Genomic DNA, 24158 nt, shown 5'->3' on the forward strand with positions numbered 1-24158 from the left:
AAAAAAGAAAAAAAAAAAGACTGAATTTCCCAGAGGAACCCACCCGAGGGATTAATAAAGTTCTATCTTATCTTATCTTATCTTATTTTTTTTCCTTGGCTCTAAATGAATAAAATCCTTGGAAGTTTTATCCTCTTAATGTGAAGACTTTTTACAAACAAGCAAATTTGTTTTCTGCTTCTTGCTTCATGCTGATTTTATTTTAGTACAGTCATCTATTTTATGTCCCTGTAAAAGTAGAAATTAAAGGAATGAACCGAGTTAACCAAGCCTCCTACATCGCCGAGTTTCCTGTGGAGCCTTAACTCTGTGGTTTTTCCCTCCCCTCTCAGGTCCTGACTGCTCCGTCTCGGTTCCTGCCAATTCCTCTTTTTGGAGCCGAGAGGAGTACACTGAGGCCGGGCTGGCCAGGGCTTCCCACAAGGCTGTAGTTGAGCAGGGCGTCATGTGGGTCATCGGAGGCTACGTCTTTAACGCCTCCGACTATCACATGGTCAAAGCGTAAGTTGACTCCCCCAGCGAACATCTTCACTTTGATTTTTATTCATTGGCTGCAGCTCTCGTCCAAAAGAGCTGCGAGACACTGGTTCTCCTTGTTGCTATGCGACTGCAGGGTTTGTTCTTTTCTAACACAGTGTCTTTTTTGGAGAATATTTGAGTATTTAAAACTTATGCCCAGTGTACTGAGGGCTAAAGCTGTACTTGGCTGTCAGGAAGAAGCCACAGGACTTCCTGCCTCCTGAAAATCGACATGAAGAAGAACACAGCTCCGTACAGACAGTGTGTCTTGGACACAGACGGCATGTTATTAAAACCATAAAATTACAGCACTGGCTCAAAGTTATCACCCTGAACTCCACCCAGGACAATCACACACATGCCCTCGGCTCAAGTTTTGGTTTATTAGATTGCCTGTAAGCCAAGGTGTGGGGTTTTTTTTCTTCTTTTTTTCCCTAAACTTAGGTCATGTGAGACTATAAATGATCATTTTGTCTGCCTTGCACAACCTATTTAATTTAATTAGAACACATATATAAACCAACTGTCAGGCCTTGGCAATCCAGATATTTGTTATACACTGGTATCTTTCAAAGGTGCCGCAATCTTATTTTAATGATTTATTTATTATGACCCGTTAGTTTCCAAAGCAGAGGTACTACCAGGTTGCCTAAACATGCACACATTCCTCAAATACTGTCGAATTTTGGAGATTTATTAAATCAAAGCACATTAACATGTGAAGACTTGAAGCCTTATGTTTTTGCCCCATCTCCCATGACCGCCCCTCCCTGAACCTGGTTCTGCTGGAGGGTTCTTCCTGTTAAAAGGGAGTTTTTCCTTCTCACTTTCAGCAACTGCTTGCTCATCTAATAGCCTTTACTTTAAAGTAAAAGTCCCTTAAAGTGATGTTGTAATTTGGCTCTATATGAAAAAAATGATTTGAATTCAACATTTGGTTTCTTCAAAACTCAAAATGTCACGAACCATGACAAGATTCCAAACAAATATCGTGGGATTGAATGAAGCGATCAGTTTATATTCCGAAGGCCGTCTTGCTGCGATGCCCTTACGTGCTGCAAAAACATTGTTTGGCCAGTACTACAACAACATAACTCAGGAACAGAAGGAGAGATTGATGTAAAACTGGAACTTAAAAGGCTGGCAGAGGCAAAAGCAGCGAGGCAGTAACTCTAATCTGTTTGCTGCAGGGCCGGCATTTACGATCACACTTTAAATCAGCTAAATACATAATCTCATGCAGCGAGTCAAGTGATTAATAGAATCTTTGCTGCGCTCGCCCATGTTTGTTTGGTTACTTTGTGAAAGACTTTGAACAGACACTTTCATATACAATTTTAAAGTGAGCTGGAAAATCCTTCTGTAAATCTGAGCAAAAGCGCTTCTTCGTTCCTGCAGGTATAACGTCAGCAGCAAGACATGGATGAGCCTCGACCCCTCCGTCAACACTGTCACACCACGATACGGCCACTCGCTAGCCCAGCACGAGGTATGTGAAGCTAAAGTCGTTGAAAGCACAAAGTGAGTGTATGCTCTTAACTACATCTTCGTACTGCGGTGCATCTTACAGACAGCCTTAGTGTGATTTGAACACGATACGTAAGAAGCTGTGAGCGATGAACTTACAACCTCCCTATTCTTTCTTTATGCCTTTTAGATAACCTTTTGTCATCTGCAGCTTGGATATAAATAAATCTCAGGGTGTTTTTATGCAGAAGTGAGGCTGTTTCCTCTCTGCAAAAAGATTTTTAGGGACTCCTGGTGGAATAATAACAAGAGGAGGAGGTCCATTGATGATTAACAGACAGAATTTAAATCATTTTAATTTACACGTCATGTACCATGATGTCATACCTGTCAGACATTACTCATAAGGGATTTATAGAAAACTGCACATGATGCCTCAAAAGGTCTGTTTGGTTAAAATTATATGATGCATTAAAAAAATAATGTTTTGGCCTTTTTATGTGATAATAAATCAGTGAATACAGATTGGTAGGTGGGGAGAGAGAGAAGTGGAAGACACGCAGCAAAGGACCACAAGCCGGACTTGAACATGGGCCTTTTACTCTGGCCACGTGTCATATGGTTGAGCTAAACTGGCTCCTGCATTAAAATAAAATTCCTAACTTAGCTACACCTACGTAAATGTTCATCATGTCTACTTTTAGTCTGGAGCCAACACTGTCAAATGGCCTGCTCTTAATTTGAAGAGCCATTATTCTGTGTGACCTCCAGACCATCTTCAGCTTATTCATAGGAGAAGGCGAAACAGCAGTAGGCGTATTGTGTTATTTTTGTTATATCAAACAAGACATGAAAATAGTCATCAATTTGCTGGATTATAATAATTCTTCTTATATGTAACATGCAAGCGATGCAGACTCTGTAGTGTTGTTGCCGTGAGTTATTCCAATGAATTATAAGAAAGTTTAACTTAATTTGTTAGCAAAACTCTGCAAAAAGTCTTTGGAGTGTGCATATAATCCTGCTTCACTCTTTGTTCCCTCTAGGGTAAGATCTACATGTATGGCGGAAAGATCGATGCTACAGGAAATGTCTCCAGCCAGCTGTGGGTTTTCCACATCCAGAATCAGACCTGGGTCCTTTTAAGCCCCAGGGCCAAGGAGCAGTACGCCGTGGTGGGACACTCTGCCCACATTGTTCCTCCTGTCCACGACGGGGACGGTCCCGTCATGCTAGTTCTGTTCGGGCACTGTCCTCTGTACGGTTACATCAGCCAGGTGCAAGAGTACAACATTGGTAGGTTTAAGGCACTTGTGAGAATGTGATCAAACTAAACTAAAAATATACATGTTTATGAAAAGAGAGTGAAAAAAAGATGCTTAAGAGGTCTCGTTGTCATCTGAGGCTGATGGACAAGAGCACATTTTAAATTTAAATGTTATCATTACCTGAGCTATCAGTAATAAGAGGTGATGGCAGTCTGATACGTCTTTCACACTTATAATGGATTTGAGAAACAAATGCAAAGCCCAGCTGTAATGATCTCTAGTAAAAAATCTTGTATTTGAGTATTTCATTACATTGTGAAAACTTGATTTTAGATTTTTATTGTCCAGTAAAATACTATTATGTGACCCTCCAGCCAAGAACACATGGAGCATCGTGTCTACAGATGGTGCCCTGGTCCAGGGGGGCTATGGCCACAGCAGTGTGTTTGACCCCAGCACCAGAGCCATCTACATCCACGGAGGCTACAAAGCCTTCAGCGCCAACAAGTATGGCCTAGCAGGAGACCTTTACAAGTTTGATGTGGGCAAGAGGAAATGGTGAGAGATTTTCTGTTGTATCCGAGTTTTGTTATGAAATATGCTTGCTTAAATGCTACAGTAGCAGGGTTTTCACACATGTACTGCAGCTCTGATCATACCCAGCACAGTTACGTGCGAGAGTGCAAGCAGTTGGATCGGAAATATGCGGTCAAACTACCACCTCCTGAGTACAAAGTCGGCATGATGTGAATGTGTGGGTGTGTGAAAATCCCAGGTAGCAGTCTGGAGCATTTACAGCTAGCAAATGTGCATGACGTGTCCTGCCTGCGTGCACGCTGCACCGCAAAAGTTTTTTAAGTAGCATGAACACATCTGAAGCTGGCCTGCAACTGCGGGAATTATGTCGACCTGATAAGCCCCCAAATTATTTTTAATTATCACTTTCCAAACCTTTCACTGTAAGGATATGCAGGTACTTAAATGCCATTTACATTACAGTAATAACTTAAATGCACTGCCTTCGTTTACTGACTTCCCTTTTTCTTCAGCTGATACCTTTTTAAAAACTATTTTGGTAATCAGCACTTTGACCTTGCAGAGATTTCGCCTTATTTTGATAGAATTAGTCACAGAAGTGCCGCGCAGCCTTCACATGTCTAAACCTCTGCTAATGGCAGGAGGCTGCACTCTGAGGATGAAGCATCTTTGCACAAGCCAAGGTCCAACATTCAGTACTTTAGGCAAAGTTTGCATGTGTAAGGAAAACTTAACTCTCTTGAGTTACAAAAAGCGTTCACGTGACGACATTTTAAAATGAAACTCGCTGGTGCTCCGAAAATAAGGGCCGTGTGGCGTTCAAGTGCTTAACAACAATCCAAACTGTGGCTGTGCAGGACCATTCTGAGAGACAGCGGCTTCTTCCGGTACCTCCACACAGCAGTGATGGTTAGTGGGATGATGCTGGTGTTTGGTGGAAATACCCACAACGACACCTCCATGAGCCACGGCGCCAAGTGCTTCTCATCGGACTTCTTGGCCTACAATTTAGGTCAGTAACACACACATACACACAGCCTTTTTCCTTTCACTGAGGCTCTTTGCTGTCACCCATCTACATGCATTCACACCTGGGAGCTGCTTAGTACAGCGGCAGGGTTCTTGTTGTCACTAGGAAGCTCCACTGGAGCAACAGAAGGTCAGATTTTTGCAACTTGATTTGCAGACTCAATAAAAACACAGCTTCTATTCATAACTGGAAAAAAATAAAAAATAAATACTCATAATGAGATGTTGTTAAGCTTTCCAGCACTGTGGTGTTTTTGTCATATTCACACTAGTATTATTATGCTGGATCTTGGTATAAAAAGAGAGAAATTAAAGCTAACTGAGAGAGTGAAGGTGCTTTTTGACTTCTCACTTTATTTATGTGCATAACAATCCTGTTCTTTATAATTCTTAATGCTTTGGAAAAGCTGAATCCTGTGGGGTTTTGATTTCAAAATATTTATTGTTCCTCCAGATAGCTTTTGATTTTCACCGTTTCAGAAGAAACACTTTGCTTTAAATTACCAGTCGAATGAGTTGGCGCTTGGAATTACTCCTCCGCTAAGGCGAGAGCTCTGGCAGAAGTACGCGATACGCACTCTTTGTTTGTCAGCAAGATCAAAAACTGTGCAAAACTGCAAACGATATTTCATTAAAACTACCTGCAAAGGGGGAGCATAGGAAGAAGGAAAAAAAAAAAGAAACGATCCATAAAGTTTTGATGTGGCTCTGGATCATCTTTAAAAGGTGAAAATTGGGAATTTGCCTTGGCTAGGGATGCAAACTTTGTCCGTTTGCACAGACAGTTAGTTTGTTTCTTGAAGTTCGGGCTCTTGAAATAATATCGCCTAAGTATTTGGAAGCTTCTAGCTCTTTCCTTTTGCTCATTTCAACATGACGGTATTAGGAAGTCTGTGGTGTTAGCCCCGCCCCTGGAAGGGTGAGCACGAGCAGGTTTTGTTTTGTCTTAAACACCTGAGATGTGTAGTTAATTGTCATCTGGGATTTTTCTCAGATGCCGTCATACTGGTTTACCAGTGATTGTACTGGAAGGCACACAAAGGTGTTTACTGCAGTTTGCTTTTCGTGTTGCAAAAATAAAGGTGGTTCGGAAGAGGCATCTTCAGGTAACAAGAAGAATAAACACCTGTTTTTGTGTCTAAATAATTAGATATAGGAAAAAAGAGTTTATTTGGTGGTCTGTTTCCACATGACCTTTAAAGAGCCACTCCTTTTGAGTGGCTTTAAGGGGCTTTCCTGGAGAAAAACGGGAAGTCGCCCCCAGTAAGATCCAATTCTCTAACCCAGCGGTCGCCAGCCCCCGGGCCACAGACCAGAGTCGTTTGGTACTGGGCTGCGAGAGTTGAGGCTCGGGTGTGAAATGTATGGTTTTCAGGGTTTTCATCACTAACTCGGAGTCCCTGGGTCTTTTCCTGTGTTGTAGTTGTGTGTATTATTTTGAAAGAAATATTTACGTGATACCATAGCGACCAGAGAGAGGAGTACGTTACTCTCAATGTTGTTGGCGCATTTCAGGAGGACGCTGCTAATAAAGTTACACAATTATACAGTGAATTTGCGTTTAATATTATATTTACAAAATACCACAGTTTTTGTCTTGGTCGTATCATTTTATTTTGTTGTATTTATCCGCAACACCTTAAAGGCCGGTCAGTGAAAATATTGTCTGATATTAAACCGGTCCGTGATGCAAAGGCTGGGGACCGCTGCTCCAACCTACCTGCTGTGAGGGAGTTATGATATTAAATCTGGCAATTTTTAATTAGTGTGTCTGATGTGCACTTCTCATACAAATTAGTGACATAAAGGAAAACCTGGGCTTTAGGGTTGAAAACTAGCAAGTCCAATTTCATAGACCTTCTCACTCCAAGCTGCTCTGTGAGGATTTCAGGGTGTCAGTAAAGCAGGGTGGGCTTTCCTATTCATAGCTTTGGGGACATAAACTATATTTATTCGTGTTTATTCATGCAGTCTCTTTTCTGAATGCTATGTTGCAATTCTTCGGGATTCCTTAGGTTTGTAAATTATTACTTGACAGCAGAGCCCCTGTGCAGACTGCTGGCAGAGTAGAAAATCAGCTTTCTCTTTCCTTTTACAAGTAAAATACTAAGATCCGAGTTGATTTTTGAGAACTAATTATAATCCTGTTTGAAGTTCTCCTCTTTGTCCTAATGTAAGCTAACACAGCTTTGTCACAAACCATCCCGGCTTCCTCATTTTGTTAACTGCCTATAAACGCTGTCGTAAATTGAGTCTGCCTCCTTCCGCAGTGCCATCGCAAGCTGCTCATTAATGAGAGACTTCACTCTCTCCGGATGGGAGAATTCCCCGGAGGCTGAAAATTGCCCCGGGACATTTGAGGGTTTGCTGTGTCATTTCCATCATGATTGACAAGCAGTGAAACTATCTCTCAGGGGCACACACACGCACACACACACACACACACACACACACACACACGTCCTCCGATCTCTCCCAGCTTTTGTTCTCGAGAATTGCAGGTTCGGACTAAGACATCCCTTTGTGGTATGAAGAACAGATGATGAGGCAACGTGTGCCACATATGTTTAAGTTACCGCATGCTGCGTCTTGCCTGGCGAAATGAGACTAGCTCGTCTGACCCTGGCGACAAATTGTTTTTGGGATTTCCCCAGAGATTATTCGAGCCAAACTTTTAGATTTAATAAACTTTAAGCCCACCAACCCCTCCCCTCCTTGTTTCTGACCTCTGCCTGCCACTCCTCATCCTCTCTATGATTTTGTAATTGGACAGAAAGTACTAGCTCACTATATTACTCCAGCACCAGCCAGCTGTAGGGTCGGTGTCAGCAGCCGCAGTGGTAATTAGAGTCAAGATGGCCCCGCGTCGAGAACTAATTGTCTCTCCTTAACAAGCTGAACTCAATTAGAGCATAGAATTCAAGAGCTGTCCACTGTCCTGACATTAGTAAATCGTGTTGTAAAATAACCACTGTGAGGGGCAATGCACCACACCAGCAGCAGTGCCATCATGTGACACCAGAGGGCACTGTCTGCTCGTGAATGTGGCGCTTTCACAGATGTCCGTCCATCTCCTCTGGGAGACTATGATGACTTGCACTGCATTGTACCGTGTGAATGTGATTTACCACAGTCACTGTGCTGGCTTCTTTAGGCTTTGACTTTCAAGCTCATTATTTTTTTTTTTTTTTCATTAAGGTTTTATAGCTGCACATACTGCTGCTGCTTTCCATTAAAACAAACATAAAGGAATCAAACCATTCAGTTATTCATTTACCTGCTAAACACCAATATAGAAATTTAGAGGTAAAGACATCACAGCAGCTTTCCAGTGGCTGAATTTCAAACTGTAGGTAAGCCGCAGTAAGAACAGAAACATTTCTCCTTTTTCAGTTCGGTGACAGTTGAGTCACAAGTTGCCCTTGCTTCATTTTATTAGTTACTAGACAAACAAGTTGGGTAGCACTAGTTTGGATAACAACATCCATATGTGTAACTTCAGACTGACAGATCTGCATATGAATATGCAAAATCTGTGGGTCTGAAGCTTTCTGAGAGCCTAATTGTTTAACAGATTGTGAATTCTTTCACCTGCAAATTGCAGAAAGGACCTAGAATAACTTGTTAGTGTGTTGCAGGTTCAAAACACCCTATTGCAGTTTCCACCACCAAAAATGGAAAGGCCAGGCTTAGAGACATACAAGTCAAATCCAGGGATACCAGTTCAGACTTTGTTTGAACCATCAGACTGTTGGAAATTGGTCACTTACATCTGCTTATGTGGGTCAAACAAAACCATCACTGACTCTCTGTCCCCTCCTGCACCTTTTACCTGCCTTTACATTCAGCTATGGTATTCCTCTACCTGTGATCAGTGTCTGAGTCACTTTCGGCCATTAGCTTGACTGACACGAGAAGATGAGCCTCGCTAACCACCCAGAGCGTGTCAGCGGAGTTTGCCACAGCTGAAGACATGTATGGTATAACGAGTGGGAGCAGGTGAAGAGTTTAACTTCTGTCTTCTTTTCATTGCAGCATGTGATGAGTGGACAGTGTTACCTCGACCGGACCTGTACCACGATGTCAACCGCTTCGGACACTCTGCAGTCTTCAGTGATGGGTAATCTTTAATTAATTACGTAATTGAAAACTCACAGGATTAAAAGTGGAAAATCCTCTGCAGTACATATATGAATCTCATTAAACATAAGCTCCTGTATGATTTTTCTTCTTCACTCGATTCCTTTCCTGTTTGTTTTATTTATGATCGCTGTGGACTTGTTAGATGGATGATGGAACAACCACAAAACCTCAGCAGAGGCTAGCAGAGAGGAAATGAGGAACACAAAAACGTAGAAAGCTGCCGTTTGTTGTCGAAAAACGATTAAAAAGGATTGTTAAGAAAGAGAAGCTGAATTCATGAATGGATGCTTTGGCATTCAGAGTGAGAGTTGAGAATAGAACAAGAGATTTTCAAGTATTGGCAGCAGACTTTCTGATAAAAGGAAGTCCTCAAAATGAGTTCCTTTGTTGGCTTAAACCCTTCAAGTACACGTCCTTTGCTTGATAGGGGACAACTGCAACACACGTGGGGTTATTGTTGCTTCTTAAATTGTGTTGAATTTATGGTGTAGCATAAGGAAATGGTCTTGCACTATGGCAGCACAGAGCGGGGACAAAGGGGAAACACTTGAAGCAAAGGAAAACGAGCAAACAGTGCATCACAGGGAAAAATCAAACCCTTGTTGCCTTGGGAAAAGCTGTGTGGATCCATACATGACATTTCATTATCAGTCTGCAATATGAATAGATTGTGATGGGGATGGTGCTGCGAGCAGAAGCGATGACTCATCACTAAATATGATCTGCTCTGCCAGCAGAGCAAGACGCTGCGATCCATATTAAATTATACATCCTGTTGTATAGAAGACATTAAATATTAACATTAATCACTACCCCTGTTTGGGGCAGTCCTTATATTACTCATGACTCCACTTCCTTGGGAGCAGTTCAAAGTTTGTTCATGCATTCATTAACTGTTCGAGTTCAGCGCAATCAAAAGTTCACAGCAGTCAAACTGAGCATTTTTTAAAAAAATTTTTTTGTTAAGCAAAATGACGATAAGCAAGTTTACGAGAAGCCGTAATAAGGTTTAAAAAAACATGCTCTACTGCCGTAGTCCTAAATGTCAGGTTTGAGTTGTAATATTGAAGACAGAGATGATGTACCTGCTCCACATTAACTTAAGTACTACAGCAAAACTCTACAAGCATCCTTTGGTCTAAACTTTAAAGGATCTGCATTTGCTTTCAGCCCCCCCCCCCCCCCCCCCCCCCCCCCCAAAAGAAAAAAAAATACCTGGCACAGTCTTTCCTTTGAACTGTGTCTTGCTATCTCAGTGACTTTCTTTAAATTCTCTGTTAAAAAACAGTTTTCATAATATTTTTTGAAAGAAAGTGATTGGGAGGGAAAACACACGCTTTCACTATCCGTAAGACTTTTTCTCTACAATGACTCACATCTTTTAAATGAGAAGAAAAGAAAGTGGTTAACTGATGTAGTCCCCTGCAAGACTACCATGTTCTCCTCCTCCCGATCTAGGCACTCAGCAGGATGTCCTCAGCGTGCAGTTTGAAGTGTGCCCTCCATGATCCGGTGGAGTTGGGGGGGGGCTTTTGATCAGACTTGTGCAAATTACCCATCTACCCAGCCGGGCAGCCTGTGAATGGGTAATTGGTGGATGAGTCTGAGAGCATGCATACGCTTAGGCCCACGCTCACAGAGTAATCCCAGTAGCTGAACATAGGCCAGTGGAGAAACATGTTCAGAAACGACCTGGACCCATCATCAAAATGCACTCTAACACGCGCACAGTAGGGGGTCCTGTCAGGTCCATCTGCACAGGAAGAGAGCGCTTGTTGGGGATTTAGCAGACTTAAGAGGCAGGTTGAAGCCCAGAGAAGAGGAGGATCACTTAGAGTGTGCAAAAAGGGTTGAAATTGGGCAAAATAGTAGGGAGGAAATTCACTTGTCTTACTTCCTGAATCCCTTCCCTCCTAACATCTATTTCGCCTGTAGTCCTCTAATTCTTTTCTTGTCTTCTCCTGCAGTGTTATGTACGTGTTTGGTGGCTTTAACAGTCTACTGCTCAGCGATGTCCTCACGTACACCTCGCCCAGCTGCTCAGCCTTTTCCAGCCCGACGTCCTGCAGCCAGGCCTGGCCAGGAATTCACTGCATGTGGAACGCCACCCAGGAGGCCTGTCTGCCTTGGGAAAGCGACGTTATCGGCACTGAACAGCAGCAGCAGCCCTCCTGCAACACGAGATCATGTAGGTGACGCTGCAGTTGCATTGAAATGCCACATGGGCATGGACGTGACACGTGAAGCTAATCCAAGATAATTTGGGGTTCTCGATGCTTTCCTTCAGTGTGTGCAGAACTCATCTGCATTCGCTTCACTGATGTCCGATGAGATGCATAGGCTGCCAGAAACGGCTTGTTTGTCATGGGCTGCCAACACAGTTCCTCACATCAAAGAGTGAAAATGAGCGAAAAAATATGTCACCTGGGTGTTTTCCTCTGTGTATGATTGTGCGTGTTTGTGTATATGTGGTAAGTTTTGGAATGTGGAAAATATGGCCCTCATGCATCATCCAGAAACAAACAGTTATACCTATAACTTCTGTTCCCTGAAGGAGAGGAATGAGGTGCAACACAAGTATGGGATATTACGCCCCGCGTGTCCTGGCTAAAGAAACCTCCATTCACGCCTTTACGGTGGATGACCTGTGAAGACATGTGCATGGCCCCTGGCTGCACCTATAGCCTCTGTCATCCCTCAGTTTGATAGTCACTGTTAACTGATCCAAGCTGTGCAGCGGGGCAACCTTGTGTTGTAGCTCGATCCTCTCCTTCAGGGAAGAGAAGTTATAGATATAACTGTTTGTTCCCTTTCAGTCGATGCACTCGGTACAACACATAAGTATGGAACATATATATGCACCCCATAGAGCAGCCATCAAACTGGAGTCGGACCACCAGCATCGCCAGTGTGCAGTAGACCCAGCACAAAGAAGCGGGACAAAGCGGGATCCTTGGTGCTGTATGCCAGTGAGATAGCTTCTATAATCCAGTGGGACAGCCTCAGTTTAAACAGGGGGTCTACCTGTAGCCGGATTAGCGAAGCAGACAACGACTGGTCTCATAAAAGCACATTCTGAGTGCTCTTAATGTTTGTACATAACACACGTGCATCCTCTTCTGCTTCTTAGATGCAAAAGAAGAGGAGCAAAAGCTCAGATGCTCAAATTCCATTGAGCTATAAGATGCAGGAATGACCTTGGGTAAACATGCCGCATTTGTGCACAATACGACCCTGAGGCCATCAGGAGAGAACTGTGTGCAGGAGGGATGCACAGACAGAGCGTGAAGGTCACCTACTCGCTTTCCAGAAGCCAACGGGAGAACCAATGCAGTCTTACATGAAAGAAATTTTGTATACATAGACTCGGTGGGTTCAAATGGGTCCACAAGGGGGCTCCAGCACCAAAAACCTATGCAGGGATGCTGAACCTAACCACGGGTCTCAGGCAGCAAACCCTTTTACAAAAACTTATGGCAAGGAGATGTGCAACTGGTGTCACCCAATCAAAACCAATAAGATAAGCAGATATTGCTGAATCTCCTGCAGCAATGTCAAAATATCCAGAATAGACCACTGGAATGGAGGTTTGCGCCGGTCCTAGCACCATTGCTTGAAGGTTTGGTTGAGGCCCTAGCACTCTAGATTGTTGCTACTATGCTTGGGGACAGACCCTTGTCTATCACATTAGACCTCTCAGCAGGTAAGCATGAAGGCGCCAGATCCGGGCGCGGATGAACCACTTCTCCTTCCACCTGAGAGAGGAGGTCCCTTCAGAGATGAAACTGCCAAGGCCTTGGTGCTAAAAGACTCATTATATCCACATGCCATGACTTTGTTGGCCATCAAGGGGCCACTAGAATCAGAGAGAGCTGCTGTCGACACACTCTCTAGAACTGGAGATATTATTTCCACTGGGGGAAATGCATACAGGAGCACGACTGGCCACTGGTGCGCTAGTGCATCCATGGTCAGGTGTGCATCGTGGCTGATTATGGAGAAGAACAAGCATATTATGTAGATGATGAGATATTCAAGGACTTCACAATCTTATGTTGAGAACATTCTGAAATTGTTGCTGACAGTTTTTTGCTAATTGGAGAACCTCTGCCCACCTTCTGAGAAACTCTGGCAGTAAAAACAGGAATTGACCTGGTGCTAATTAAATTAATTAGTTGCAAAATGTCCCACCGGCTGTTTCATTTTAGGACCACTTACTTTTTTACTTTTACTTTTTACCAGTCTTTTTTTTGCCTCTGTCCCAACTTTTTAAAGATATATTGCTGCTCAAAATTAGCTAATATTTAGTAGTACATTTTCCCAGTTTCAACACTCGTTATGGTTTCTGTGTTCTCTACTAAATAAAATCCTGGATTCTGTTTTTGTTTACATTTTGTGTGATGTGCAAACCTGTTTGTTTGGTTTTTAATTGCATTGAGGTTTTATTACATTTTGATTTCTAATTATAAACATCCCCCAACACTAACGCTCGTGACACTGATGCACCCACACACAATTTCTTACATGTGAGCGTGCGTGTCAGTGAGGTAATCACGAAGGACAGTCCAGCCTTCTCTCTCTGCTTCCTGTTGAGAGTTGTCTTCCGTTTGTTTGTCAGTTGTCACACAAAGATAAAAACCCAGAAACATCCGCCTTTCTCCTCGACACGGCTGTCTTATTTTCCGGTCTTGCTTCTACAGCAGTGCTGGCAGATGGAAACCGCTCCATGGCATCTCTTTCAGGCACATTAAATACAAGGGATGCTATCTGGCAGTCAGCACTGGATACCCCGAAAGAGACCGCAAATGTTTTGACTGAGCCGTGGTTAATGGCAGAAACAGAGTTACTGGTTGCTTTGACTTTTGGACTGACTGGAAGATTTCTGTCTCTGTTCTTATAAATTAATTAGTTTAAAAAAATAATGTGCACCCTGTTCTACATTTTGCAGACGGTGATGCTGAGAGATGTGACCAGTATACCGACTGTTACAGCTGCACTGCCAACACCAACGGCTGCCAGTGGTGTTCGAGCCAATGCGTGTCTCTCGGAAGTAACTGCACCTCTGCATCGGTAAGAAAACTTGCTCTCCACCCTGCTCAGAGCATTTGGGGACATCACATCTAACTCTGTTACATATAGGAGCTGAAGAGGTGCTTCTTATAAGCCTGGGAGGATCCAGAAAGCAGGATATATCAGGTTGTAGAGAAGGGGCCTGCCGGGCTTACTGCCTGCAGTCACCTCATTGCTTGGGGGAGAAAAAAACACTTTGTTGGACATTAAACACACAAAGTAATGGTTTTGTTGGACACCGGTGGTTTCTCTGCATGCTGCAGAACTTCAAAATCTGATGTTTACATGCGTGGATGTGTTTTCACTTCAGCAAACATTGCCAACTAACATTTTGTTGCCACGCAAGCCGAGTGCAATTTTGCAACTTATTGTAATACATGAATAGGTAGTGTTGTTATGATCTCGAGCAGTCAGAGGCTCTTTGAAGCACAGAATAATGAATGCTCAGACACAATCGTTTCCCAGAGCCAATTCCAGTGCAGCTTCACTAATTTTGGCAACTTTTTGTTGCTTTCAATGGACTACACAAACTTTTATTTCATTTTTCTCCAAAGGTTACTTCATCTTAAAACACACATGAGAGGGAAAAATACAGCCTGTCTCAGTCCAGCCCATGTGTCCTTAAAAGAAATCAAAATAACCCTGACCCCCAAAATCTGAGAGGTTACATTATGTTAATGGCAAATTACTTGGCAGTGTAGGCAGCAGAGGACGCTCCATGTATGCGTGCAAGCAAACCTTTTTGGGGATTTTCTGTGATGGTCAGTAGCACCCTTCACACCCCGACTGATAAATGTTTTGACTTTCCGTCTTACAGCTCTGTTATAATGTATACTCACTGGTTGGTTTATAAATACACCTGTTCAGCTGCTAGGTAATGCAAATATCTTAGTCCGCCAATATAACGGCAAGCTACTCAATGCATTTAGGCATCAAAATGACCTGCAGAAATTCAAAGTGAGCATAAGTGTGTGAGTGTGTTTGAGTGATTTGAGGGACTTGAATGTTGAATGGCATGCTTGTATGTAAAACATCCATTGAGCAGCAGTTTGGGCAAAAATACCTTGTTGATGCCTGAGGTCAGAGAACAGTGGCCACACTGCTTCGATCTGATAGGATAGCAACAGTAACTCAAAAAAACAGTCGTTAAAACCAAGGTGGTGTGGCCTAATGGCGTTGGCGATATTTTCTTGGCACAATTTAGGTTCATTCATACCAAGTGAATATTGTGTGGATGCCAAAGCCTTACCAGAGTTTGGTTTCTGATTATAATCATGAGCACACAATGTGGTCCCTTTATGACTACAGTGTACTCATCATCTGATGGCTGCTTCCAGCAGGATATCACAGCATGTCACAAACCTGAAATGATCTCAATCCAGTGTACTCAAGCAGCCTCCACAGTCATCAGATCTCAGTCCAATGGAGCATCTTTGGAATGAGGTGGAACAAGAGGTTCACAGCAGCTGTGTGATGCTGTCACTGTCAATATGGAATTAAGGCACTTCGTTCAACCCAGCACTAGCAGAGCGTTTCTAAGAAAGTGGCCCGAAAATGTGTTTTCATCAAATAGTGATGCTGATCTGTGCTGCGGTGGTATCTCAGCTTCTACAAGTAAAAACATTTCATCCATTCTTCCATTGTATGATTACCACAATGTATTTATTCATAATAAGAAGGTGAACATTAATATTTTCTTTCTTTTTATTGAAGCAGGTATGTCGAGTAATGGTTTTTACAGTTTGTTGTAAGTCCATATTTATAACATAACATAATGTGTTTCATTAGGGACCTGAGCAGTAAGATGTAGGCTAATTTAAAGGTTTATATAATATGTAAGTGGATTGTTTTATGTAAGTAATGTTGGAGGAAGAAAGAAGAAACATTTCTAAGATAAAATTCTTGTTTAATAAGAAAAAAAGGACTCGGGCTTTCTGTGCAAGCAAATATACTATTACTAAAATAATCAGCCATGTCTACTAAATGGATAGACTTGAGCATAATTCAGTGCTTTGTGTGAGAACTAATGAAACATTTTCATGTTTGCTGAATCTGGTTTGTCAATCTATGATCAGATTACTCCTCTGTTAGCCGCCGGCAGACTCGCACAGTTCAAATGTCTCTTTCAGCGCTCTTATCTGCACAATATGTGAGAAATGAGTCTCAATATCTCTGACTTCAGTTATTTAATAATCGAATATTTAAATTCAAATAGCTGTGTTGTAGGAAAAAAGAAGACTTTGATATTTTCTTTTCTTTCTTTTTTTTTTTCTTTTTTTCAGCGCATCCAAAGTTTAAATCTTTTTGAAAGAATTTGAAAAGATCTGTCTGGTCCTCATATATCTGTTCCCCTTTATTCTGCGTGACTAATAAAAAATGCTTAGTTTTTTTTGTTTTGTTGTTTTTGTTTCATCTGAATGAATATCATTTACGCATCACGAAATGTAATTGTTTGGCAGTTTAGAGTCCAAAGTGTTGATGTCTGTTGTTTTCGGGTTTCTTTTCTCAGGGGGCCATAGCCGAGTATGAAGTTTGCCCCAAGGACAACCCGTCGTACGTGTGCAACAAGAAAACAAGCTGCAAGAGCTGTGCTGTGGACCAAAACTGTCAGTGGGATTCTCGCAACCAAGAGTGCATCTCGCTGCCAGGTAACAGGGATGCTTGGAAGAAATAAAGCAGTTTAATTTGAAAAGATTACAACAGCGCGCGCACACACAAACACACACGCACACACACATGCACACACAGGCAAAAGGCAACACGAATCATACTTAGTTTCTGAAACCTAGAGTTGTGAAACTGATAACAGAAGTTAAATAGTCCAATATTGTTATACAGCACAGATAAGCAGGAAGTGCTGAACCTATATTCACCAATTTTATCTCTCTAGTTATCAAACCCAAGTTAACTGTTCATTTATCAGATAAAGCAGGGGTCCCCAATCCCAGTCCGCGAGGGCCGGTGTCCCTGCAGGTTTTAGATCTCACCCTGGGTCAACATACCTGAATCACACGATTAGTTCATTACCAGGCCTCTGGAGAACTTCAAGACATGTTGAGGAGGTCATTTATCCATTTAAATCAGCTGTGATGGATCAAGGACACATCTAAACCCTGCAGGGACACCGGCCCTCGTGGACTGGGATTGGGGACCCCTGAGATAAAGTCTGTCAGAAGGAAAGTCACTCCTACGCATGTTTTTTTTACATTTTTATTTTTATTTTTTTGTGAGAAACTAAATAGATTTACGTAATGACTTCTGAAATCTCCATCCATCCATTCTCTTCGCTGGAGCCTATCCCAGCTGTTTTAGGGCGAGAGGCAGTCTGTCGCAGGGTTAACACATAGACACAGACAAGCATTCACACCTATGGGCAATTTAGAGTTACCTATGAATCTATCCCCACTAACAGAAAGACCCTGGCCTGATGTTGGAATTGAACTTCTTTCTGTGAGGCAACAGTGCTAACCACCAAGCCACCGTGCTGTCACCTCTGAAATCTATTAAAAATAATTAGCCACATGCTACACAGTGATGAAAGCTCGGTTTTGGTGAATGAGAGAAGTATAGACCAAAGATTAAGAACAAAGAATAAAATTAAAAACACAGCAGAAATATTCTTGGCTTTAGTTTACAAGTTACCTGATGAGGCATTGACGGACATGTTTGAAACTTTGGATGTCTACAAGATGGAGACAACTGCTTTCAAAAAGTTCTGTATTTTTATTATGATACCTGTATTGCTTCTGACATACAACAATAATTAAAAAGACTGAAACAAATAAAAAAAGCTGGCCAGTTTTTCCAGTGGATATACAGTCAGCTTGCATATTAGCCTACCAGGTGTGTCAGAAGTATTGACGTCTACTCTCTCCGCTGCAGAGAACGTGTGTGGTGAAAGCTGGCACCTGGTGGGCAACTCTTGTCTGAAATTCATCACGACCAAGGACTCGTACGATAACGCCAAACTGACCTGCAGGAACCACAACGCCGTCCTGGCTTCTCTGACCACGCAAAAGAAGGTGGACTTTGTCCTGAAGGAGCTGCAAATAATGAGCGTGGTGGTAAGGAGAAGGGGCGATTGGAGGGGGAAGTAACCAGGATATTAATTATCGGATTAGAGAAAATGTGATATTCTCCTTGGGGAAATTGGGTCATCAGACCAGCAGAGAGAAAGATACCGATAAGACTTGAGATGCGCTGAGAGTGCTGGAGATAAAAATGGATAATTACAGCAAAAAGATCAAATCAGGCAAAGACTGAAGAATGATACACTACTTAGACAACTAATGATGTTGTCTACAAAGAGCATCTTCTTTGATATACTGTCTTGTTAAAGTAAGTGCATGTGGACACATTAGAAGACTAACTCAGTAACAGTTACACACGGGTTCAAAAAACCACCACATCTGAAGTTCACTGTAGAAAAGATTTTTATTTCTCATGTTTTTCTCTGATTGATGAGCATAAATGGACTCTTGTGCACCTTCTCTAGTTTTTGCCCTTGGCTGTCTTTTCAGTAGCTTTTGAAATCTTCTCTTTTCCTTCTTAATCTGAATGAGCTCTGGTTGGATTCATTTGTGTGTGTGTGTGTGTGTGTGTGTGTGTGTGTGTGTGAGATTTTTGAACAAATCTCCCATTAACAGATCTCTTCCTCAGAGCTCAGACATCTCTTACTCGCTCCATTAGAGCACATGCACAAAAATCTATCCCTGCGATCGATCAACCATCGCAAGCTGCCGTCTTTATTCTGTTCACGTATCCGCAGATATGGACGGAGGATGGACGGACGCACTGTTGGGTATCGGGTTGTAAAGTCTGAATTCAACTTTTAAGTTGGTTGGGGTTAAACTTCCTTAGGTTCGTAAAAATTTGTGCATCTTACCAAACATAAAAGTTAGAAGATTTAACAGAATTTTTATCTTTTGGAACAATAGAATTATCTGATTTTTTTTTCCCCTTATTTTGAAATGTTTGACATAAAATTATTTTATTACATTTTGCACATTAAACCATTAAGAAATCAATCGGTTCATTCATAAATAGACGAGAAAAAGATGCGTAGATAATACAAAAAGTATTTTGTAATATCAGGAAAGTCCCTACAAAAAAAGAAAGAAAAAAGTTATATAGCTCTTTGTAGTTTCTAATTACATACAAAATGCAAATACTGCCTCCTTTAACTTAGGCCACCCATGCAAAAAAGCGATCCTGTAACGTGCCTTGCAGCCACCACACGGCAAATCTAATGCTGAAGCTAAATAAGACAAAAGGGGTCTAAATCACAAAGTCAGGCTGGAATTAAAGAAGTGTCTTTCATCCATTCTAATGAAATCGTGTAGATTTCCCCTGCTGGTCTAAATTTGTTCTGGTGGTTGCTTTTCGGTAATCTTTGTGCTTAAGGGTAGAGAATAATGGAAGCTTAACCGCTCTGGAATAACATTGGTTTTCAATGATACGGGCGCAGAGATTTGGGAACGGGCTTCACGAGTCGTGTTGTATTGATGGTGTACATCCAGTTCAGCAGTTCCAACGGTTTCCAGGCAGGTTTAATCAATCCGAGAAATGGCGATTGTATTCGATCTCAAAGGTACAGTTATCCCTCTCATGCCTGCGAGAGAGAGAAAAGTCTTTTTGTTTACTACTATTGCAATATTAAAGCCATTGATTAGAGATGAGTTGGATAATGGAGCTTCTCAAGTCAACTGAGGTAAAGCTGCCTTTATTGCCACTGCATCTGGTGCAGTGTGTTGCACGTCAGTACGAATGAAAAGCTGCACTGACATTTTCTCTTTGTGTTGTAGTCAAAACATGCTTTTTGGAATTGATTTAGGTTAGGTTACTTGCTTAAGTTTGAGATGTTTTCCAGAAAAATCTGGCAGCAATCTGTTACCTAATTCGATCAGAGCAAAGAGCCATCGTGTAAAATCCTCCTTTGGTTTGTTGTTTACAGTACAAGGCCACTGTGACGCCGTGGGTAGGGCTCAGGAAAATCAACGTGTCCTACTGGTGCTGGGAGGACATGTCGCCGTTCACCAACACCACCCTGCAATGGCTGCCGGGTGAGCCAAGCGACGCCGGATTTTGCGGCTACCTGGCCGAGCCGGCAGCCACCGGACTGAAAGCTCAAACCTGCATAAGCCCGGTGAATGGCAGCCTGTGCGAACGACCAGGTGAGCTCACTATGTTTATATTTTAAAGTCTGTTAATGCACATGTATTTTTACATAACAGAAAAAAGAAAGTTGCATGCATGAGTAATGTCATGTCTAAGAATTAGCTGAAGAGAAAGGGTTTTTTTCCTCTGTAACCTTTCTGTCCGTGCTAGTCGAGGCTGCACAAGTAGATTGTCATACCTGATGCTCATTTTTGTTGCAGATGTCTCATGTCTGCCTGATGAGGCTGTCATTAGGCTGATACTGGGTACACAAAAAGGCAGATGGAGGCCTAAATGGATTTGCGAATAGCTATGAGGCTCATTATACCTCTTGCTGTAACAATGACACCTTTTAAAATTCACTTGTGTTCGTTTCTGACCCTTTAAAATGAGCTTAAGAGACTTATAGCTGCTGCTTTATAATGCCCTGGAGTTCAGCAGAGGGCTGATGTCCCAAAGAGGCATCTGTGCTAAAAGAGTTTGTTGCATTTTACAGCCAACCACAGTGCCAAGCAGTGCCGGACACCCTGCGCCATGAGAACCACCTGCAGCGAATGCACCAGCAGCAGCAGCTCAGAGTGCATGTGGTGCAGCAACATGAAGCAGTGCGTCGACTCCAACGCCTATGTAGCCTCCTTCCCCTTTGGCCAGTGTATGGAGTGGTACACCATGAACACTTGTCCACGTAAGAGATCATTTTCCCGTTATTGCAATTCGATTTTATTTCATCTTTCTACATGCTATAAAAGTATAGCTCCTCAATAGTTTCACTGTTCCTCCCTTTTTTGCCCAATGCCCTTGCTTGCCTTTGGACAAGCAGTACAGCCTTGGCCTGAGGGTCGTTTCGTGACCAAACAATCAAGATGAGAAACCAACTAACCACATTAAAGTGGGATTGAGGATTCCCGGCTAAAACCAAGTTTTAAAACCTTTAGCCGTTTAATGTAGCCCTTCACAGTTTAAATTCTTAATCTCCTTTTAGTAATACTTTATTTAACAGAGTTATTTCTTAGAATGAAATATGTAATGAATTGAATTTCAAGGGGAGTAAAAGAGTTTCATTTAATTGCTCCACTTAATGACTAATTTATGTTTTAGTCAGAGCACAGCATGTTGGTGAACATGGGGAACAAAAAAATTAGTGAAATTTTAGGGTGGTTATTGAGCGTGCCATATGGGTGCAAATTGCCTGGTGTTTCCCATATTTCCTGTCTGATTTGACAGATTTATTATTATTTTTTAATCAGTCATAAAATCATAAAGTGGCAAACAAATAACCTTAAGGCAAAAGAAATGGTTAAATGCGTAGATGAGTTAGAAGAAGAGAGTGTAACATTTTAAAGACTTTGCTTATTTCCTTATTTATCACTGCTGGGGGAGAGTTACTCTAAATGTAGGGAGCAGTAAAATTGGGCACCCTTACCGTCGTCTTTGCTGCTGCAATTCGTAAAAGTTTTGGATTCTTTTTTGGATTCCGATCAGCGGTGCATCACTGATCTCCTTGATCTCTGCGTCTCTCATTTAAAATCCCATTGATTGCACGAAAAATGTTTACTTTTAAGAGTTGCCAGCTCATGCCGGCTGCCCAGTCATTCTCCTACTTACTTTGAACAAATTGCAGCTGCTGCCATAGCAAAACACTCTACAAGAAGAGCCCGACACTTGAAACCATTGCAGCATTTCATTTAAAGCTCTGAAGCTGCAAGCAGCTACATGTATAACTACCAGCTCTTCAGTCACGATTCATTAGTTGCAATTTAAGAAACGAGGAAAACCCGGCGGAAAATAAAGCATAAATCTGAAATCTGTGTATGTAGTACTGTAGCTGCAGTTAATATACTCAAACATTCAAGCATATGCTGCTCTGGAGATCTTCACCAAACTTACAAAAAGGTAGCAACTTTGGACTATTTCCGGGGGGGGGGGCGTTAACCTCCATTTAGCCGAACAAATAAAATTGTAGCCCTCCACTGAATGGCTATGGGGATCGATAATCTGGTTTGGTAGTTTGAAACCTGGTACTTTTTGGACTTCGTCTTTGCAGCGTGGGGCGAGAGATGGAAATTAAAGGCACACATTCTTGAATTGTCTTTATTTGGTAATTGTGCCATGTTGACTGATGATGATTACATGTTAAATGGTTATAGGGCTTATAGATAGCTTTTGAAACTCTCTTCCTTTCCAAATTAAGTGGGAATGAAGCCAGATTTTTTTTTTTTTTGAATAGAACACACATTCAGTTTTTCTAAAGAAACTGTTTGACATTTTTGACAACCACATTCTTGCCGGGTAATAGATGTGAAGGATCCATCCAGCTGTTCACTTTGAAGCTAAAAGCAAAGAGGCTAGCTTTGATTTAAAGAGTGAAATCCGGTGAAACCAGCTGGCACGACCCTGCTAAAGGTCGAGAGCTAACATGATGTAACCTGTAATGTGTGAGGAGATTATATTACAGCCATTTCCCTCCAGTTCCAGTGTCTTAGCTTTATTTTAAGCTAACTCAAAAATGATCACGCTATCGCTTGCTTCTACTGACTATTGTTTTATTCTCATATAAGCACAATTTTCTGAGTATGTCGGGAATTCAGAGCTCTGATTGTTGAAATACTGATGGCTTTGTTTGTACCTACCAACACAGAATCATTTTTAAAAGCCATTTTTATTTTTTACAGCCAAAACATTCTGAAATATAAATACCTTTTTAATCACCTGGTGCTGTGTTGTGTTTCACTTCAGCGGAGAACTGTTCTGGATACAGAACGTGCGGGCAGTGTCTGGATCAGCCGGGCTGCGGTTGGTGCACTGACCCCAGTAACACGGGCAAAGGTCAGTGCATCGAGGGTTCCTACCGCGGACCCTTCCAGACCTCTGTCCCGGCCCCTTCCACCCTTCCTGGTCTGCCCGCCAATCCTCAGCCAGCCCTCAACGCCAGCATGTGCCCGAGCGAATCAAATTACAACTGGTCCTTCATTCACTGCCCAGGTAGGAACGTAATCTAAGATATTAGTTATGTGACATGTGTTTTTAAATGACATTCATGCAAATTAATTTCACACACACATGTTGTGGGGACTACAAAAATGGTTGTCTGTTAAATCTGCATTGTAACAAAAACCTAAATTTGAATTTATCAGACAATAGGCATCCAAAGAAAGTATGTGTTTATGTTGCATTTTGGGAAAATGTGTTTCTGTATTGTCACTTTGGTTTATAATTGTTCCTCATTATGTGGTACAGACTGGCGGACTGGCATTTGAAGGAAATACTCACTTAGCTTAATAACTATAGTGCTATTCTCATCTAAAATGATTGAAATGCTGCTTTAAAGAGACTTCTGGCTGCTCTGATGCCTCTTATGACACACTCGAGCACTGGAGAACAAACAGCTCTGGACGTTTATTTTACATAAATTTACATAAATATCTCTGCTCAGAATAATCTACTCATTCCTTCATGTTCTTTCTTTATCGTACCCCCCTCTCGTCTCGGGGTGTGATGTTTATGCAGTATGTTTGTTTACTCTTTTGCAGCTTGTCAGTGTAATGGTCACAGCCAGTGTGTCAACGAAAGCATCTGTGAGAAGTGCGAGGACCTGACAACCGGCCGACACTGCGAGAGCTGCATCTCCGGCTTCTACGGAGATCCGACCAACGGGGGCAGCTGCCAGCGTGAGTATCCGTGGGCCGTTCGGTGCGGCGCTAAATCAGCCAGTCGGTATTTCGGCACGCGGCTTCATTTAACTTGTCAGTATTTTACAGTCCATTTTTATGTCAGCCATTTTCCTGATTCCTCGCTGCACCGTAAAGCCTTCCCAGGGATATTAAAGATTTACTCCTTTACAGCTAATGCTGACAGTCAGTCAGTCGGACAACAAATCAATTGTCTATTCCTTCGACAGGTTAATTTAGCTTACCGGTATATTACAGCCACAGTGTATGTTGTGTGATTTTTACTTTTTATGCCTCCCTC

At 42.1% G+C, this 24158-nt stretch overlaps 1 protein-coding gene across 2 annotated transcripts in view; it reads left to right on the forward strand.

Moving 5' to 3' along the window:
- atrn (attractin) overlaps window positions 1-24158 on the forward strand; it is a 123556-nt gene that overhangs the window by 22682 nt on the left and 76716 nt on the right. For both annotated transcript variants that reach the window (XM_063497135.1, XM_063497136.1), the window contains exons 6-19: window positions 333-501; window positions 1918-2008; window positions 3033-3282; window positions 3629-3812; window positions 4649-4803; window positions 8856-8940; window positions 10931-11151; window positions 13912-14033; window positions 16543-16681; window positions 17916-18097; window positions 19987-20206; window positions 20686-20874; window positions 22926-23171; window positions 23720-23857. In XM_063497135.1, the coding sequence (XP_063353205.1) occupies window positions 333-501; window positions 1918-2008; window positions 3033-3282; window positions 3629-3812; window positions 4649-4803; window positions 8856-8940; window positions 10931-11151; window positions 13912-14033; window positions 16543-16681; window positions 17916-18097; window positions 19987-20206; window positions 20686-20874; window positions 22926-23171; window positions 23720-23857 (2391 nt within the window). The remainder of the gene's footprint in view (window positions 1-332; window positions 502-1917; window positions 2009-3032; window positions 3283-3628; window positions 3813-4648; window positions 4804-8855; window positions 8941-10930; window positions 11152-13911; window positions 14034-16542; window positions 16682-17915; window positions 18098-19986; window positions 20207-20685; window positions 20875-22925; window positions 23172-23719; window positions 23858-24158) is intronic.

The sequence above is a fragment of the Pelmatolapia mariae genome, linkage group LG16_19 (assembly GCF_036321145.2).
Source record: "Pelmatolapia mariae isolate MD_Pm_ZW linkage group LG16_19, Pm_UMD_F_2, whole genome shotgun sequence".
In the NCBI taxonomy this organism is placed as follows: Eukaryota; Metazoa; Chordata; class Actinopteri; order Cichliformes; family Cichlidae; genus Pelmatolapia; species Pelmatolapia mariae.